General features: G+C 39.0%; 1 protein-coding gene across 1 annotated transcript in view; it reads right to left on the reverse strand.

Annotated features, from left to right (window-relative positions):
* Positions 1–2,686: 2,686 nt before the first annotated feature.
* LOC101744451 (protein halfway) overlaps positions 2,687–21,686 on the reverse strand; it is a 46,942-nt gene continuing 27,942 nt past the window's right edge. Inside the window, exons 2-10 of the mRNA XM_004923650.5 lie at positions 17,584–17,676; positions 16,487–16,673; positions 14,690–14,815; positions 9,929–10,129; positions 9,307–9,476; positions 7,843–8,028; positions 7,324–7,482; positions 6,774–6,878; positions 2,687–5,736 (exon numbers count right to left, since the gene is read on the reverse strand). Of these exons, the coding sequence (XP_004923707.1) occupies positions 5,458–5,736; positions 6,774–6,878; positions 7,324–7,482; positions 7,843–8,028; positions 9,307–9,476; positions 9,929–10,129; positions 14,690–14,815; positions 16,487–16,673; positions 17,584–17,676 (1,506 nt within the window). The 3' untranslated portion in view covers positions 2,687–5,457. The remainder of the gene's footprint in view (positions 5,737–6,773; positions 6,879–7,323; positions 7,483–7,842; positions 8,029–9,306; positions 9,477–9,928; positions 10,130–14,689; positions 14,816–16,486; positions 16,674–17,583; positions 17,677–21,686) is intronic.

Raw genomic sequence — 21,686 nt, forward strand, 5'->3', positions numbered from 1 at the left:
TATCGTATTTTTATTGCAAAACTAGCGACCCGCCCTCGCTTCGCTTCGGAAACATTAAATTTTATTATTGATAGCTGAATCCCGCGATGTATCCCGCGGTTATTGTCGTACCGCGGGTGACGCCGCGAGGCGAAGCTAGTCTAAAAAAGTAGCCTAAGTTACTCCTTATATCATCAGCTACCTGTCAGTGAACAGTGACAGACCGGCAGACGAAAATTGTAAAAAATGTTATTTTGGTGTAGGGTAAAATACCCAGTAGATGACACCTTAAGGATTTATTAGTATGTTTATTGACATAGTTTGGTATGGAACCATATTAGAAGGAACTTCTAATTAGTAGTAGTTGCGCAAGTTATTCCCCTTCCAGAATGTGACAAGAATTGTAGCAATAAAACTAATGTGTATGTTTATGTTATTTTTTAATAAAATAAAGATACTATGCTAGTAGTTGACACCTAGTGAAAACAAATATATTTAGTAGTTGACACTTTTTATTTTCAGTAGTTGACAGGTTTTCTTTTTTATTTTTTTTATTGCTTAGATGGGTGGACGAGCTCACAGCCCACCTGCTGTTAAGTGATAACTGGAGCCCATAGACATCTACAACTTAAATGCGCCACCTACCTTGAGATATAAGTTCTAAGATCTCGGCGAGATTGCGAATGAATCTACTACCGGATCGGAATCGCGACCTGCTGAGAAGATCCGATGAAAAACATAGCGGGCTGATGCATGGGTTAGGTTGCACGTCGAACTCTTTGCAGAGTTCGACGAATATGCCAGATAGTTACGATGGTTACCAGAGTGCCCAAGCCTGCTCCTTGTCCTAGAGCTGAAGACGTTTAATGCAACAGTTATAGAATTTGATAGATACGTAAGGACCCTTGCCACGTTAAACTTTATTGCAGCAGTATTATACGGAGTTTTTTGTAAAAGCACATCTTCTATAGCCGCTTCCATAGTCTCTTGTGTATAGTTTCTAAAATTTCCTTTTGTCGGTGGCATCTATAAAACCAAAGAAAAAAATATTCAATAGTTGACACTTATAGCTTCAATACTTGACACCTCCTGTCAACTACTGAACAAAATGCCCAAAATGGTTCTACATTATTTTAGATTTTAGAAGGTCTAATAGAGTAATTTAACGTATAAGCAGTAAAATAACAATAAATAATACAGTATTAACAAATTATGTTAAAAACCATAAGTTGACACCCACATGTCAACTACTCAAATCTATGTAATTTCAAGTTTCAGTAAATGACATGACGCCATGTATATGTAATATCTTATTGTATGTGATTTTAAATAATACGTATTTACGCTTCAAACTCTAATTATAATGAATTAATTTATATTGATTTAAAATTTTAAAATAATATTTACCTTTCCTACATTAATCTCTCGGCTTACTCTAAACAAATTGCACAAGAAAATAACAATAAATATGGTGCGAAACGCGCGGTTGTCATCGGTCGAACGCGGTAACTATACATGTTGTATAAGACACCACGTTAGTTTGTATTTGTGTCGCTAGATATGTAGGTATACTATACCTCCGACACCATCTCGAACTTTGACTTCCGTTTTTTTTTCTTAATATTTAATTTTCTTCGTCAAAGTGTCAACTATTGGTGCAGTGTCTCTCTATCTAGTGCTATCTTCATCTCCCGATATAAAATCTTTTGCTTTCAGACAGGATTTCTTCGAATTCTTTCCCTTACTGCTTTGACCACTTTTTTCGTACGAACACTACGTGGACGGCCAGATATTTTTCTGTCACAAACAGAGGAGGTCTCGTTGCACCTATTAATAGCCCGGTACACAAACATTTTACTAATACCAAGCGTATGGAGTTTTAAAAATTGCATTTGGCTCCATACCTACTTTGTGTAATGCAATCACAGCGATTCGGTTCTCTTTATCACCCCACTCCATTTTAATATCGCAAAATATTGTACAATGTATTGGCGCCAAAATGAGAAATCATAGAAAAATGACAGATTCCAAATTCAAATGAATATTTTGCATTTATGGCCAGACTAAGTATAGACAATATCGTCGTAACGACGGCAAGTAGGTATAACTGAATCGTTATTTGGCCGATAATTTTGAATATATGTAGATGACTTTTTTTTTAATTGCTTGGATAAATGGTTGGACGCGCTCACAGCCCACCTGATGTTAAGTGGTTACTGGAGCCCATAGACATCTACAACGTAAATGCGCTACCCACCTTGAGATATAAGTTCTAAGGTCTCAGTATAGTTACAATGGCTGCCCCACCCTTCAAACCGAAACGCATTACTGCTTCACGGCAGAAATAGGCAGGGTGGTGGTACCTACCCGTGCGGACTCACAGGAGGTCCTACCACCAGGCATTTGATGCCTCTAGCTTTTTCCGTCCAGCAAAACGACTACTGCAAGGCCTAAGACTTTTTTTGTTTTAGTCTGCCAGATCTTAGATCTTCAGCGAGAGGTCTGCAGATCTAAACTGACCGCATTTTAGTAAATCGCTGATGACCGCTGAGTTCAGTGTGCTTAGTGTGAGTTTTTTAACATTCTCGATAGCGTAAAAGTTAACTCAACTTTGTATGGAGTTAATTTTTACGCTATCGACAACGTTACAAAATTCACACTAAGCACACCGACAAAAAACAAGCGCATTGAAATTTAAAAAAAAGCATTTTTAAAAATAAGTCATTTTACTTTCTTAGATATAAACTTCTAATATACACACCAAATATTACAGTCTTTGATTTATTTACAAAAATATTTAATTTACAAAAATAAACTAAGCGACATGTGTATTCGCTCGTCCTGCTCACACATTATTCATTTATAATATCTGTAAGCGGGACAAATGTCTACAGCTTTACGAAAAAAAAAAACGAAATGAATTAGTTTATAATCTATGCATAGCTGACATGAGATGACATAAACTATGTTTCATGATTGCATAGTGTTCAGTGTAATATCCCACACTTAAGCGCCTAGATATTAATCGGCTAATAAGCCATCATTATTACACGTTCGAAGAAAGACTACGTTGACAAAAGTAAAATAATTCACATAACTCCTCGGCCCTCGCGTTCCCGCCAAAAAGAGAGAATAATGAGCGCTATTTGTGGCATATAGAGGTAGTTTTCCAATTACAGAGCACAATGCGACTCAGTGACGAACAATGCCGAATTATGCTGAAGCTTAATTGGAACGTGAATTAGTTTTCAAATGCATCAGCAGAGTGCGCTAAGTTAGCACAGTTTTAATTAACATTGATTATTTCTAAAAAACTACGACGAAACGAAAGCCTTACAATTTTTTTCAACATTAAATAATATTACTAACGATAATATAAACAAAATTTCGATCAATGCCAACTTAAAGAAAAAACACTTGTCAATTTTCTGTCACTGAGTCGGTATCGATTGCGAGTATCACGCGAGAGCAGTACTTTTGAGAGTGCTCGATTGTGCGAAGCGTTGCTGTAGTTGGAACATTCAACGTTGAGCATTATGCCGCATAATGCGCTCTTGTGCTGTCATTGGAAAACTACCAGAGTATTTCGCACTGACACGTATTTTACTTTGATTCTTCATAATAATATTTTGGTTTTTTTAATTACAATTTCTCAATAAATGGTGGGAATAGTGAAAATTAATTGTATTTTTTGGAAGAACACGAGATTATGTAAAGCTTGCAAAGTTTTTAAACAAAAAAATAACGGAACTTGCTTGCGGTTTACACGATTTTTAGTTTCCTCTCACTATGCATGATACATAAGGCGATACTTAACATCACAATTTTTTTAATGACAATATAAGTAAACTACCCTAATAATAAAGCCCCCAATTGGCTGGTAAAAAAAAAACATTTTTTTAAAGAAAGTCATAAAACAATTCTTATTAACTAAACAACAAATAATATTTACATATTAAATTTAACTTCTAATGTAAATTTTGCCTCCTTACAAAGTTGTCAACAATAATAAATTAATGAAATAATAATGAAATAATTTTTCTACAAACTAAATCGAATCTGTAATTTTGTAATTCCGATTAAATAATATTTTTAAGAATCACTGAATCAAGATTTTAGTTTAATTTATGTTCAATGTTATTTGTCATAATTAACCTCTATTTTCATAAACAACATAACATTAAGCCTTAGGTTTAAGTCTCTAACGATATTACATTTTTATAATTTCGATAACTTACTATGAAATGCGTAAAATAAGTCGGCTTCTTTAAATACTAATTAAACTTTTAAAGTACAACAACAATTTAGGACAAGATAATTTCTTTAAAAAACGCTTTGCAACGGACAGGTTCTTATACGTTGCCGTTATAGGGTCTCAGATAGCCATCGAAAAGTGACAACAAAAACCGATAAATCACAAAATATCACACATAAGTTTGAACGGTAGAAAAACAATGTCCATGTCTAAGAATTTCTAATTAAAATATCGAAGAAGCTCATTGATGTTGACACAGTTTGGACAACTAAATCCCAGATTTATGTGTGCGGGCATTGTGCGTGGCGAAATAACCATAAATTATGTTCAGATCAGTGTGTTTCTGGAAGATTTTAAAGTCGATTTGGCTTTTTTATGGATACATTCGATTACAGTGCGTTGAAAAATTAACGTTTGCCATAATTTTGAAGAAAAAAACCTAAATAGGTAATTTATCGGTTTTTGTCTAATCTACATTTTTGCACTCTTGTTACTACTTTTAATGGCAGAGGGTTTCGGCTAATCAGCTTTAAATATAACATCCCCACTGCTGTTTCACTACGGAAATAGCCGGCCAGTGAACCAAATCTGAATTTCACTGTAAGCGTATGTTATGCCAGTGAACTTACAGCTAAGAACCAGCTGTAGTAATGAAATTTGCAATAGGCCCAATCTATTTGGTCCTAACGCCATTTATTTAACAAAACACACATCTTTGAAACGTATCAGACATATTTCAAAAAACAATTGATATCACAAATACAAAATCAAATAAAGTACATATTACTACGTTTTTATAAAAAACGAAAATCGACAAAGATCTATGACGCTTTATTCAGCTAAACGAATTCTAAACCATATTTGGGAACAAGATTCGCAGATGTCACATGAGTCATAGAGCCACACTATTTATCATCAATGGATAACTGCTATGGACATTGGATTCTACATGGTTGCTCAGCCACACCCGCGCGTCACTGATTTTTTTATCAAATCTCAGTGAACCATTGCATTATGGAATAGCCTTCTCGCTAGTTCTCCTGATAGTGACAAAACAAAGCCTATCTCTAAGAGATAAAGTAGGTACTTAAAATTTTGGTCGACTATAAAAATTAGGCTTCGATTTTCATGTGACTTCAACTGCTCTACCAGAGCGTTAATGAACGTTGCTGATCAAAGTACAAGTCCCATGAGTATCCTATTTAGCTTAGCCTCAATCTCCCTCACTCGCAGAGCCAATCACACGGCAACCTCGGCATTTTATTCGCAGGCCACGGCAAATAACCAGCCGTCTTGAAAACCCAATAGTCATAAGATACTTTGCTGATTAGAAGCACTAAAACTAACACTTCTAGGCCTATAATGTAGTAAATGTAGTCTGTCCAATCTCTGGGCGTGTGGCAGACGCGAGATTCCACCAGGTCCACCACCGGACCTAGCCCATCCTGGCATTCCAGGCTTTTGTAATCCGGTACGCTCTTGAAATTTTCTAATAGCCATGGCTGAAATCAAACATAATTAATAGCATTAGTATGAACAGGAAGATAAGCTTACCATCCATCTAGTGCTGAGTGGTTGCTGGAGCTAACAGATATCACAGCGTGAATTTCGCCACCTTGAGACATGATGAGGTCAAAGCTTCAACTGTCTTTTACTGGTGCAGAATGAGTGCCTTGCTGAGAAATGACGGTACCTATCCACGTGAGGTCACAATACGGGCTGCCATCATTAATTGCGCAAAATTAGAGAAATTGCTTGTTAAATTTTATTTTACTATCAGTACCTGTAGGATTTATTTGAGTACCATTTCAGCCGCATCCCTTAACACACATTAACTCTAATCCGATTTAAGGTCTATATTGTATCGATATGATCGTATCTTGTTCTTAACTCCCGAGCGCATGAGGCTTCGTACTACACACGGCAAGTGACCCCAAATCTTTGAATCGTCTGAACTATCAAACTAAATTGTCTTCTAGGATGTTCAAAACATGGCAACACTGTTCGTTGCAGCAGCGCCGCGTCATGACATTTTCCAAAAAGGCTACATACAACATTTAAGATAGTTATAATTGACCTACAAATAGTTCATGTTAACTATTATAACTATCATTATGTAAAAGACGGTACATATTAAAATGCAGTTTGTTGATTTCGTTCTGCCGCCTAGCAACTGAGGCGCTGACAGATGACGTTTTAGCAGCTCCGAGATAACATGGTGACTCAAAAATATCATCGGTATTCACCAACTCAATGTTGACCGTGGTTTTTTTTTGGTCAGGAGGAAATCGCCGGACTTCCGCCCTCCATTGAGGATGGCGGGCGGAGTATGTCGGAGTCGAACCGACTAAAACCTCCTGTCACTCAACAACCAAGTTCCAAACCTCGCATGAGACAGAACTCATGAAAAGGCAAAAGAGGGTGACCGTGGTAATGACAGTGTCCTCGAATTACCACATTACTTTTCCACCAGTTATGTCATATGCGCGACTACAATCCGCAGCAGTAAAGAATAGCTTAATAGAACATAACAAAATACCTTCAATGTCTTCTCGGTGTTGCAGTCGCAGTGAATGAAGTTTCCCGCTATAGACAAAGCAGGTCCGGTCGTTTCAAAACTATTTGACAAGACGTACGTATGAATCTGCAAAAGCAATTAAACATACAAAATATATCTGTCTGCAATCCTCAATCAGTAAAAGTAGACATCTCATTCTCTCACAGACTAAATGTTTATTTTTCTCTTTCTAGTGTCGCTTTTTCGTTTGATTCTCAAATCGCAACAATGCCTTCGATCCACTGAAGTAAAGGTTTATGCTTCGATCCCACAAAAGGCGTTGTCAAACATCTTATTAGTCTGTTAAGTATTTGCTGAGAGGATTTGCAGGACTTCGCAGAATTTACCACGGGATCGGAATGGTGACCCACTGAGAAAATCCGGAGAGAAACTCAGTAGGTTAAAATCTCATATTTCAAGGACGGCGTTCACGGTAAACAATTGAGGCTGCCTAACTATCAACGCGTCTTGCTATCAATATTACATTATTTATGAAACATTCGCATTTTATATGGAGCTTAATTCAACTTACAGTCTTCAGTTTGTTATGTGCGATCGAGAAGAGCATGAAATTCCCGATGAACTTCGTTCCCTCGAGTTCTAGAATATTCGGAATGTCGTTGTAGTCCACGATCAGCTGCCGCAGATGTCCGTAGCTCTCATCCGCGCCGACCGCCTCAAGAGATGTTATCTATAAAGTATTCACAATTTAGCGCCGTCGATGTTTCCTACCACAGGATCTGACGTGGTTATAGTTATTCCAGCCTCTTTCCCCAGCCTCTTTCCCCCTCTCTTTACTGGTAACCATTCGATCGACCTTTACCGCAGACTATCTTCATGTTCAAGTCTGTAAGAAGATGTCTATCTCATGTCACAGTAGGCGGTGGCGTACACTTTCAGGTTTCGGTAACCAGATACACAGATCTCATTAATATCTATGACATCTGTCATAAACCATTTCGACATGAAAGGCATCCTCTATAATCCTGAAAACAGACCAGGCTTAAAGATCTGGAGGTCCGTTGTGACATTCCTGTCGATTTCCACTCACATTATTAAAAGACACGTTCAACTTGACAGTATTGGGCGGCAGATTTGTCGGCATCTCCTTGAGCTGCCTCTCGGCGCAGTCCACCGAGACCAGGTTGGTGACCTCGTTCTCGATGATCTCCAGGCGCTCCGGGGCGCAGGTGCAGTTGATGTCAGCTGGTATTATCTCGCGGCATCTCTCATTCATCTGAACAACAGTGAAGAGTATTTCACAATATTTGCGTCACAAGAACGATTCATTTTTATAGATTTTTCATTTGGAATCGTTTGTTGTTTATGTCTTTTGTTAGAGTCAAATATAGAACCGCGTGTAATAAATGTGATAAAGGCTATGGACTCGTACGTACAAAGTATACTTCTGTTTAGTAAAGTACCTGTAAAAATGTTATAATAAATTCAGTAATGGACGAGGATTTTTTTTAAGAATAGCCCTATTAGTTTGACTGCTGTCTCCATCGAAACTACACCTCTAGTCTAGAATAAAATTTTTTCATGAATTGATTAAAGATATCGCGTCTTCATAATAAATGTATCGAAACCAATTAAAATCTGTAAGATAACATATTCATAACATATAACAAATACGTACTCAACAAATGTTCACGATTGATTTCCACGGTGAAGGAATAACATCGTGTAATAAAAATCAAACCCGCAAAAATTATAATTTGCGTAATTACTGGTGGTAGGAGTGAGGTAGGACCTCTTGTGAGTCCGCGCGGGTGGGTACCACCACCCTGCCTATTTCTGCCGTGAAGCAGTAATGCGTTTCGGTTTGAAGGGTGGGGCAGCCGTTGTAACTTACTTGAGACCTTAGAACTTATATCTCAAGGTGGGTGGCGCATTTACGTTGTGGATGTCTATGGGCTCCAGTAACCACTTAACACCAGGTGGGCTGTGAGCTCGTCCACCCATCTAAGCAATAAATAAAAAAAAAGCATGAACATATCATCGTGTGATTACGATTTCAAGCTACGGCATAATCACATGGCGAAAAGTACATCGGGCGTCTTACCTATAAGGCCACATAAATTGAACTCAGTTCTACCAACTGTAAAATTGTAATTTTGCGATATTCAGTGCTCTAATTGAATTTTTAATGGTTCGCTTTTTGTATGTACTACATCAATCTGATGATCGTTCTTAATGCCATTTAATACATAATCAACTATCTATCCTGATGAACATCATCTGGATTGAGGTAGCTTTTGTACCGGAAAGTCCAAAGAAATTTTGTTGGTCGGTTAACATAAGGATCACAGTAATAAAACCACTTATTTTATCAGCCTCGTAGTAACTCTGATTTACTTTTTACTAGCTTGAGTAAAAGTCGCATGTATCGCAATCAGTCAGCCTGAAGGTATAGCCCAGTAGAACCAAGCTACTCATGAAACAAAGCTACTAATTTGATCTTGTACTACATAAATGTCTATCAAGATGAATTAGGCATGAAATTAATGCTGACCATTTTCTGTATTTTAATAAGGTCTATGTTCACGAAGCTGACGTCTTTGAACCAGTTGAAGCTGAGATCCAAAGCGCAGAAGGTCTTGTTGTACTGGAGGAAGTGAACAAGAGAGCTGTTGGTCGTCTCCATCACTTTCTGGAAGTGTTTGCACGGCAGATAGTTGTTACCTGGTGAGACGGCGTCAAAATTAACACATTTCAAAATGAGATTTGGTAAGCTTTAACATTTAGAGTGAGCAGCAGATTGGGACTTCTAGTACAAGAGGGGACAGCAAGACAGCGTCAGTAGACCAAGATTATGCAATGGCCGCTATGTGAGATTATACTCTATTGACAACGATTTAAACTGCCAAGAGGCAATGTTCGCTCTTCCTGTATCCAAACAAACAGACACATCTGTACAATTTGATAGGATAATAACAAATTATTGAAACGTCAACTATTATAATAACACATTTGTCATACATGTGACTTCGATTCTGAATTTTTGCTTTAAATATCCCTACCAAAGTGAAAATAAAGTGTAATTTAACGTTACCGAGAAACGACGAAAAGCGGACTTTAAATGGTCTTTAGAATACATTTCCAATGATTAACTGATAATGGTAAATTAATTATACCTGCCAAATCCACAGATATGTTCCTATTGCTGTGGACCAAACTCAGCGGGAACTTTGTGAGGTTGTTCGCTGAGGCATCCAGGACCGTCAGGTTAAAGAGATACGCGAACGGCCTCTGAATCGAAGACTGCAGCTTGTCGCTCGTCAAGTTGTTGTTGGATATGTTGAAACAGGCCAGCGCTGAGTGCTTCGGGAACTGACCTGGGAGTTAATAAATAATAGTTTAAAAAAACTAACAAAATATACCTACGCTTTTATAAAAAAACCAACTAAAAAATAAAAAGTTAATAAATTTGAATTAAAAAAATAGTGTAAGAAAAAATCATTTTATTGTAAGCGTGGGGCGCTTGGTATAAGTAGTTATAAATATTTTATAAACAGATATGAGTAGCAGGGTTATTTTGATTATATCCTGAAAAACACCCCACCCTTTTTTACAATAAAATCATTTTTTCTTACACTATTTTTAATTAAAATTTATTAAAGCTGAAGCTAATAAAAGCGTATTAAAATAGATTAGGAGAGAGTTCTCAATTGTAAACACAAATATCCCCGAGGATCATAGTCAATCAAATACTAAAGAATTTTATGCGTTCCGGTTCAAAGATAAACAATACAGTTAAGACTTAGAACACATATAGCATTGTGGTTGGCGGCATTCCCGAATTTAACCTTCCTCATTTAACACTAGAGGCTGTCTAGGCTGTTTGTTCTCTTGTTTGGGTGTTCGCAGTACGCAAGTGTAATACTCAGATAATGCTGCTGCTCAGTCTCTAATAAAACTGTCGTCTTTATTCCTCTATTTAATCGCTGGTAACCTAAGAGCTATTCCAGCTACTCACGGACCGGTAGATGTGCTCACGGGCTCAACCTGAGATAGCTTGCTAACACTAGCCCTACCCAGAGCAGTGCTTCGCGGAATCTACCACGGGATTGGAATCGCGACCCACTGAGGAAACCCGATATGAAACTCAGTGGGTTTACGACACCCAAAAGAGCTGAGCGTACTATTTTAAATTCTAATAAATGTGTAGTGAATTATTCCTTATTTTTTTTTATTGCCTAGATGTGTGGACGAGCTCACAGCCCACCTGGTGTTAAGTGGTTACTGGAACCCATAGACATCTACAACGAAAATGCCGCCACCCACCTTGAGATAAGAGTTCTAAGGTCTCAGTATAGTTACAACGGCTGCCCCACCCTTCAAACCGAAACGCATTACTGCTTCACGGCAGAAATAGGCAGGGCGGTGGTACCTACCCGTGCAGATTCACAAGAGATCCTAACACCAGTAAAATATTACAAGTTTAGTAATTTTAATAATTATATTAAAATACACCACTAGTATTATAAATTATATTATAAAATTATGTTTGTCTGTTTACCTAATACTTGCGTTATGAAGCTAATTATGCTTTTTTTGTCTTATTCTATACAACTTACTTGTATCATTATCACCTTTACTATTTTCCACTGTTTAGCGGCATTAACAATAAAAAATGTATTTATAAACACAATGATATTGAGGAAGATCTTGTAATTACGTAACATTCATTGTAACATTGTAACATTCTAGTAAAAAGGTCGAGAAACTAAGGAAAGTTTAAAATTCATCAGGTGAGAAAAACACAGACCACATCCTCTTTAGTTTTCGTACGCCATCTTATAATAAGGATCTAATGCTATTTCCATTAGGAATTAAAATTTGAACTATTTATTTCAATTAAATCGACATTAAAACCTATTTTGTCATTATTATCTCTTCCAAGAAAATACAGTTCTGTATTCGATGTATCTCTGTGTCCTATCACCAATCATTACGCAAATTATAGTTTTTGCGAATTTTGTTTTTATCACACGATGTTATTCATCGTAGAAATATGCGTTGCGTTAAGTACATATTACATTAGAAAATTTGTTATCCTGTCTGAAGGATTTGTACACAGAAATGATCGCATCACTTGGCAATAATACACTGGCTATCTTATCCTTTAGGCTACCACGATGAACAAGCAAACATATCAAGTAACTTTCACACAATAATGAACACAAGAATTTTCCGCTCGCCGCCAGCTCGATCCTAGCTGAAGCGTTGTGGCGGGTAGCCATCATACAACACAAGATATTTGACAGATACCTGAATGTCGCTTAAGACATTTTCAAGATGAGCTTGCATATACACAAGTTGGGAACAACAACATTCGGACCGTCGGTCTACCGAGCAATATCATCCGCTCGGTGGAAGATCTCCTCTCCGTCGTACATCTCTACAGTGCTAACATCGCTCGATTGTGTGTAGTCAGAATACACAAAAAAAGTTAAATTCCCTTTGAAATCCTAAAATAGTTTTGCATAATCCTCGGGTGCTAAATTAGAGTGAGCTTAATGAGTTTTAATAATTACAAAATACTATTGCTGTGTTGCCTAGACGAGACGGTGATACCAATGACAATTTTTTTACGACATCCCAAACCTTACCAGGCCTTACAAATATTCGTATCCTTCTACAGATTCTATATACGCCTTCTGCATCTAATGAGAATACCAAACATGCCCCCTCTTTTGCACAACCTCTTTTAATTCATTTATTTATCTGGGAAACCAACAGTACAAAACATACATATAATATTTAAAAAAATTGTTATAACAATAACCAAACATGCTTCCACTATCAAAAGCGCATATAAGTAGAGAGTGAACAATGAAAAAAGAGAAATTTAGAAATATAACTTTGCACAAAAAAGTTTGTACTCCTTTATAATCACGCTCATATTATTATGTACATCAACTTACAGTATAAAACTTAATAATACTCATCGGACTATATCTACCTAGTCAGGTCATAAGTATTGTCACACAGTAAAAACTTTTCTTTTAGAATGCTGGCCACAAAAAAGTTTATTGAATTCGAATTTCGAATTGTTCATGAAAATAAAAATGTATACTGTTAGAATTTTACTCATTTTTAAATATGGAGAGGACGCTTAAAGAAGACCGTGTTGCAGTTATTGCGTTGCATCGTTGCGGTTACTCGCCAATTAAAATTTTTAACATACTGAAAATTTTGAATATAACCAAAAGATTCGTTTATCGTACCATCAAACGATACAATGAAGACTCTAGTGTAGATGACAGGTCAAGAACTGGTCGCCCTCGGTCTGTAAGGACTCCAGCAGTGATAAAAGCTGTGAAAGCGCGAATTCAAAGAAATCCCAAACGTAAGCAGAAACTGTTGGGCCTTCAGATGGGGTTAAGCAGAACCACGGTGAAAAGGGTGTTAAATGAAGACTTAGGGCTTCGGGCATATCGAAGAAAAACAGGACATCGTTTGAATGCTCGTCTAATGGACCGGAGACTGAAGAGATGCCGCGCTTTGTTGAAGCGGTACGCGGGAAAAAAATATCGGGAAATTCTTTTTTCGGATGAAAAAATTTTTACCGTAGAAGAGAGCTACAACAAACAAAGTGATAAGGTATACGCACACAGTAGTGAAGAAGCGAGCAACCGTATTCCGCGTGTCCAACGAGGTCATTTTCCATCCTCGCTCATGGTATGGTTGGGAGTTTCTTATTGGGGCTTAACAGAGGTACATTTTTGTGAGAAAGGTGTAAAAACGAGTGCAGTTGTGTATGAAAATACAGTCCTGACGAATCTTGTGGAACCTGTTTCTCATACCATGTTCAATAACAGGCACTGGGTATTCCAACAAGATTCGGCGCCAGCTCATAGAGCGAAGAGCACACAAGACTGGGTGGCGGCGCGTGAAATCGACTTCATCCGGCACGAAGACTGGCCCTCCTCCAGTCCAGATTTGAATCCGTTAGATTACAAGATATGGCAACACTTGGAGGAAAAGGCGTGCTCAAAGCCTCATCCCAATTTGGAGTCACTCAAGACATCCTTGATTAAGGCAGCCGCTGATATTGACATGGACCTCGTTCGTGCTGCGATAGACGACTGGCCGCGCAGATTGAAGGCCTGTGTTCAAAATCACGGAGGTCATTTTGAATAAACTTTAGTGTCATAAGAATCTATGTTTTGTTAAGTTCATTTTGGTATATGAATGGTTATATAATGAATAAACTTGTTTCAATTATTTTACATTAAACATGTGACAGAATTTATGACCTGACTAGGTATATATATAAAAGAAAGTCGTGTTAGTTACACCATTTATAACTCAAGAACGGCTGAACTGATTTGGCTGAAAATTGGTGGGGAGGTAGCTTAGAACCAGGAGAAGGACATAGGATACTTTTTATCACATTCCCGTGGGACGTGACATAAAACGTGGTATAACAAAACGCAACTGATATGGAATAACAAACGCAACTGACAGCTAAACGTTCTATGGTTAAATTTTGAAGTTGACCGGTTGATGTGTTTGAAAGAAACCGTGTGGCGGAACAAAGCTCGCCGGGTCCGCTAGTTATCTTATAAATATTCCAAAATATCATTTCTGCTACAAGTGATAAACAAAAGCTGTCAGTTTTTTTTTATTGCTTAAATGGTTGGATGAGCTCACAGCCTACCTGGTGTTAAGTAGTTACTGGAGCCCATAGACATCCACAACGTAAATGCGCCACCCACCTTGAGGTATAAGTTCTAAGCTCTCAATCTAGTTACAACGGCTGCCCCGCCCTTCAAGCCGAAACGCTTCACGGCTGAAATAGGCAGGGTGGTGGTAACTACCCGTGCTGACTCATAAGAGGTCCTACCATCAGTGAATTAGTATCATAAGGAATCCAAGAAGTAACATACCAATAATTTTACTGATATTTCCGTCGGTAAACGCCATTGACGTAAGCCTTCTGAACATGGAGTGGGAGACGTCCAGCTCATCGATGGTCGCATTCAGCACGTGTAGATGCGTCTTATTCTGTTTCACTGAAATCATTTACGAACATATAACTTATGTATGTATTAATACGTGAATTATGTATGTACGTGAAGCAAAAACTTTGTACCCCTTTTTACGGTGAGTTCCTGCACCGGATCACAGCCGAGCCGACGGCAGAGTGCCACCATTGTGGTTGCGACTTGGACACGGCAGAGCATACGCTCGTCGCCTGCGCCCCCATGGGAGGGGTGGCGCCGTGTCCTCGTCGCAAAAATAGGAACCGACTTGTCGTTGCCGAGTGTTGTGGCATCGATGCTCGGCGACGACGAGTCGTGGAAGGCGATGCTCGACTTCTGCGAGTGCCCCATCTCGCATAAGGAGGCGGTGGGGCCCGTGAGAGACGCACAATCCCGCCGCCGTCGAGCGGGGGCCAGGGAGGCGGATCTCGCCCAAGCCCTGGCCCTCTAAGTGTTTCGGGTCCCCCTCACATGTCGGTCTGGGGACCGGCGAGGGGGGCCTAAGAAGACGACGTGCAAGCTGCTCTGCACGCGTTTTACGCAAGAGCATCCGGGTGATGGAAGGCCGGCTATCCTCGACCCACGCTGGTTCTGGCCCAGCGGGGTATTCCGTAGGGTAACCCACTGTAACCGGCGCCATCTAGGCGGGCTTCGGACAGTCTGCCGACCGAGAGGGCTGGTGGTCGTGGCGCCGACGACCGCCAGTCCGGTGTCCCGAGGGGGAGGGTGATGGGAATATCGTTTTCTAATAGGTTTTTGGGAATGGTTTCAATATCGCGTTTTGTTTCATTTCTTTCTATAATAACCTTTGCCTGTGGCCACGAGATAATAAAATTAATGAAATCAATACATATTAGGTCAAAGTTTAAAGCGTAAAAGTTTTCGGTCGCATCAATTCTTGTTTGTTTGAAAGACGTCTTTATGTAGAACAAAAGGTTATCAACAACACAGACCGCGTTATCTTACTGTTTATTCAGAGTCACGCAAATTACGAATGTATCATAATAATACGTTATAATTAACTTCTGTGTTTCGCTAAGTTCGTATGAGTTAACTCCTCCATCTCTAACACGTACGACAGCTGTGTATTTTCACACTGAGTTTTCTCAAATATATTTACAAGATACGTCACTAATATAACTAAAAATTAAATGAAATATAATCAAAGTTTAATTATATCTAAGAGTCGCTAATACTGAAACAAATACTAACTATATCATCAGTCATAGAAATTATTTTATCCAGACATTTCAAACTGTCGTATTGAATATTTCGTGTGTACAATCAAAACTTCGTTATCTTGTTAGTTAAAATAGTCACGTTTTTTTCCCCTGCCTATGCTGATAGCCTTGAGAGGCTATATCAGCTTCGCCCTAACGTGCACACAAGCCGGAGTGGTGCTAACACTGGCCCTAGCAAGAGCCGTGCTTCGCAGAATCTACCACCGGGTCGGAAACGCTCCCACTGAGAGAACCAGCGAGAAACTCAGTGGGCTGTGTCTGTGGGTTAAGACCGTCACGTTGGCTCAGATAGACCGTAGTTGCACCTATATTTAGACATTACGCCGATCCACTATTTTACTAGAATAACGGTTGCCGTAGAAAACGGAGCTACTGACGGCTCCGCAGAAAAACAAGGCAGAAAGGTGGTACCTACCCGTGTGGGCTCACAACATCTGACAATGAAAAAAAGCCTACTTACATATACCAGGCAGAAACTCCTTCAAGAAGTTAGTGTCCATATCGCAGCAGAAGACGGACATGTTGCCGGGCCCTAGGGTCGTGCAGACGCCCTTCGGCGGGCAAGACGAACGATTCATATGGAAGCATATTCCCAGGTTTAAGTACTGTTCTATCGGCTCCGGGAGAACTGTCGGCGGTGGAGGTTGCTGCAAAAGAAATTTAGAGCTAAATGATCGTGTGTGATTTGACTCAGATCATTAAGACTATGACCGCCGTGTGGGTCACCGGTGACCTACGCAGCGCACTGAATTAATTACATCGATTTCTGTTACTAATGCGCTAGAATATCTATTGGACTATTTTTTTATTGCATACATGGGTGGACGAGCTCACATCCCACCTGGTGCTAAGCGGTTACTGGAGCCCATAGACATATACAACGTAAATGCGCCACCATCTTGAGATATGAGTTCTAAGATCTCAGTACAGTTACAACGGCTGCCCCACCCTTCAAACGCATTACCACTCCACGGCAGAAATAGGCAGGGTGGTGGTACCTACCCATGCTGACTCACAAGAGGTCCTGCCATCAGTAAATACGAATAACAGACTCTGGGAGAGACAAATCCGAACGATACTAAGAATGAATCTATTTCTAAAAGACTAAAACTAACTTCTTCCAACGAGGCTTGTGGAGAGTATTAAACGGTGGGCAGCGGCTTGGATCTGCGCCTGGCATTGCTGGAGTCCATGGGCGACGGTAACCATTCACCATCAGGTATGCGCGTTTGCCTATATGGCATTTAAAAAAACATACATTAACAAACAAAAGAAATGTCTATGGGCTCCAGTAACCACTTAACATCAGGTGGGCTGTGAGCTCGTCCACCCATATAAGCAATAAAAAAAATTAAAAAAAAAAAAACCGTAGCCTTAAATTAACCACAACCTGAATGAAACTGTCAGATCTGGAAACATGGATTTAAAAATTAAACTTAATATCATTCGTAAAATTCCATGTCCATATAGAATCGGAGAGGTCAACGGTAATAAGCTGTCAGAACACACGCCTGTCGTTTGACTTTAGAGAAATAAGTTCAAGGCTTGGTAACTGACCTCTCTGGGTGCGGGCTGGTCGAAGTCATCAACCCGCATCTCGATGCACGGCAGGAATGTCGCTAGATACATCACAAAACACCATAGTGATAGCTGTAACAAGGAAAAAATACGTTAACATAAGATTTTACAAATAAGGTTATTATTACGAAAGCTTTTAAGTCTTTAATGCTGTGATTTTCTGAATTAGTATATTTTTATTAGATCAGTTAGTGTATTCCATGATTCCATGGATATGATGATAATTTCAAGGTCCCTACTAACTATGAAAAAAAATTTGTATTCCTTAGATGGGTGGACGAGCTCACAGCCCACCTGGTGTCAAGGGGTCACTGGAGTCCATAGACATCTATAACGTAAATGCGCCACCCACCTTGAGATATAAGTTCTAAGGTCTCAAGTATAGTTACAACGACTGGCCCACCTACCCGTGGTGGTACCTACCCGTGCGGACTCACAAGAAGTCCTACCACGAGTACATGGAGGCAAAATATATGTATATTGTATTGTATAACCAATGTTACACCCTTGCGACGAAATTGCACTACTGCTTCGCATTAGAAATAGCTAGGAAGCTGCTAAACCCGTGAAGGCTCACAATAAATCCTAGCTTCAATCTTAAATATTGTAATATGCACAGGACTTAGGCTTTTATGACAGGGCTTCGTGATTTTTTATTTATTGCATAGATGGGTGGACGTGCTCACGGCCCACCTGATGTTAAGTAGTTACTGCAGCCCATAAACATCTACAAATTAAATGCCACCACCCACATTGAGACAAGAGATTTAAGGTCTCAGTTGTAATAGTACCTATGATACAGCCATTTAATCTTAGATTTTAAGTCGACACGTACATTAAAAACCAGTTTTTTTAACTATAGCATCTCTCGATCAACCCAAGGCTCTGCAACAAGAAACTACGGGCTCTTAGAAAGTCAGTCGGCCGTTGAAACCAATTACGCAAATCACCTACCTAACAAATAGCATGCGTTAAAAACAGATCAGATACAAACATGTGAAAAATTAAACAAAAAAACAGCTGGTACCTATATTCACCTTCACATTCATTTTAATACACTAATTTTTAATATACTGATTTCTAAATTATTCCAAAATCTATATATTTTTTTTTTTATGTTTGAGAGATTACTGGTGGCCCGGAGGCCTTTCCAGCTTCACCAGGACAGGTGGGCGAGCAAAGGCTCAGCCAGGAGGGGTGGGATTTGCTAACAGCTGCCCGAGCGCCTCCGAAGGAGACCTAACAACTCAAGAGCAGTTGCTTCGCGAATAAATCTACTACCGGATCGGAATCGCGACCCACTGAGAAGATCCGGCGAGAAACTCAGCGGGCTGATGCATGGGTTAGGCTGCACGTCGACCTCTTTGTCGAGTTCGACGAGTACGGTTACCGGGGTCCCTCAGCCTGCTCCTAGTGTTAGAGCTGAAGGTATCTAATGCAAGAGTTATTGGATCTGATGGATCCGTAAGGACGTGTCTAGGGCGACGACGGTGACTTGCTCCTGCGTGATCAGGATTCGGGGATCTATATATGTCAAAATATTAATACAAAAAAAGGTGCGTGTGCAACTTGGTGTACGTGAAAGAAGTGAAACTTCTTTTGCGGTATGTACTATTATGATTTTCTTCATTTTTCGTCTTTAAGTCGAATTTATCTTGTAATAGGAGTCAATGTGTATAAGAGAAACGACTAGCTAAGTCGTTTCCGTCTTTCCACGGTCGAGTGATCGAGTGATTCGCGAGACGCTCTGTCTATTTTCTCACTCTCGCTCTTCCTAAATTGTATCTTTTCTCTCTAGCCGTAACGAATCGCAAGTTAAATTTTACTCTCAACGCGCATAAAGAAGTTTGACTTCAAAAAGCTAATATTCCAGCACAGTTGTGGATTGTCCGTCGCTTTAATGAACTTTTCACTCATTAGTTACTGACAACATTCCCTAACAAACAGAGGCTTCGTAGAGAAAATTTGTTCATTAAATAAATATTCGGGCTATTGATGGGATCCTCACATCGGTGGCTCGATCGATGACTGCAAGAATTTCACTTCATCACGATCCTGGGTCCGACTTGTTTAGACATTAATAATTTTTGGAATAGATTATAAAATGGTTTACCGATCTAATTCTTCTTTTTCTCAACACTCACTCCTCTCTCTTTCACATATCGCCATTGACACATCCCATCCATGTCTTCTTCGGTCGACCTCTTTCCCCTCTACCTTGCACTACCATTTCTGTACATCTCCTAGTCACATGCATCTTCTCTCTACACATCACATGACCGTACCACGCTAACCGTCCGCTCTTTAATTTGTTGCTTACCGGGGCTACTATTATTTTAAATAAACATCATTATCTATGTCTATCGGTTTTCATGTTTGTATAATTTTTAATGAAATGTTTGGATCTGTATGGTGAGTTTTGATTGTACATTTTCATATTCCTTCCGGTGCTCCTTAAATTTTGATTTGCTGGAAGAAATAAAGTTGCACGATAAAGAATATATAACATTATTCTGTTACAAAATCAGCGTCTCGCGGAAATGCTAAGGAATCATCAGATTCAAGCGGCCCATACAAATAAATATGTATACGTATGATATTTACTTTCAGAAATACCTAGTGATTAGTAAGCAACAGTCCCACCTCTGTTTGTTTCTATTATTTGTTCGGTCGATAGCAATGACCTTCATTGTGAGTTCATAAAAATAGCTTCCAAAGGAGCGTTCGCTTTGAAACGATTGCACATAAATACCTTGGTACCTCTTATAAAATTAATCGTGTTATGAAAAATACGGTGATATTCAATACATTTTTATACTTCAAACTTTAAATTCTTAAAAAAAAAACATTATTTATTAAGAGACTAGCTGACCCGGCAGACTTCGTAGTGTCTCAATCGATTAATAAAAGACCTAAACTTTATTTCATTCCGAGAATTTTCATATTTATCTACCTTTTAAACCTTCTCTGGACTTCCACAAATAATTCAAAACCAAAATTAGCCAAATCGGTCCAGCCGTTCTCGAGTTTTAGCGAGACTAACGAACAGCAATTCATTTTTATATATAGAGATTTCTTAATAATAAATTTAAAATTACCACATATTTTTTACTAGTGGTAGGACCTCTTGTGAGCCCGCACTGGTAGGTACCACCACCCTGCCTATTTCTGTCGTGAAGCAGTAATACGTTTCGGTTTGAAGGGTGGGGCAGCCGTTGTAACTATACTGAGACCTTAGAACTCATATTTCAAGATCGCATTTACATTGTAGATGTCTCTGGGCTCCGGTGACCACTGAACACCAGGTGAGCTGTGTGCTCGTCCACCTAGCAAAGCAATAAAAAAATAAAATAAAATGTAATGTTATACATAGATAGTGGCAAGTGCTACAACCTTGTATACATTTAGTTTTATTGCTCACAGATACCGCACTCTAAAATACCGTTGTATAACGTGCCAAAGCTCACTATTGATAAAGAACTTGCGTTAAAATAAACATTAGAAACGGAATGGCGTTCATTGTGGGTCAGAAAATACGTGGCTCATGAAATAAACTTTTTAAAAATAGCTTACAAATAGGAATGTCGTAGGTAATGTCAACCAAAGGCCGTATTGAAGATTAATAATAGTGCCCACAATAATCTTAATTAGATTAATAACAGAATAATAGATTTATAACAAGGAAGACTATTATCACACAGCTATCTAACCACAAGCTCGGTTTCCCTCAATGGAAACCAGAGACTAATATACATTTAAATATATACAAACAGAGGTGTTAAACATCCAGATAAACAGCGGGCAAACATGCTCGTCACACGAATATAATATAATAGTTTTAGACGAGAAGTCTACAATCTTGCTCAATGAGTTTTTTCAGTTAAGTAATAAGAGATAAGAAGTCGTCGTGGCCTAAAGGATAAGACATCCGGTGCATTCGTGTGTAGCGATGCACCAGTGTTCGAATCCCGCAGGCGGGTACCAATTTTTCTAATGAAATACGTACTCAACAAATTTTCACGATTGACTTCCACGGTGAAGGAATAACATCGTGTAATAAAAATCAAACCCGCAAAATTATA

The sequence above is a fragment of the Bombyx mori genome, chromosome 8, assembly GCF_030269925.1.
Source record: "Bombyx mori chromosome 8, ASM3026992v2".
Taxonomy (NCBI): Eukaryota; Metazoa; Arthropoda; class Insecta; order Lepidoptera; family Bombycidae; genus Bombyx; species Bombyx mori.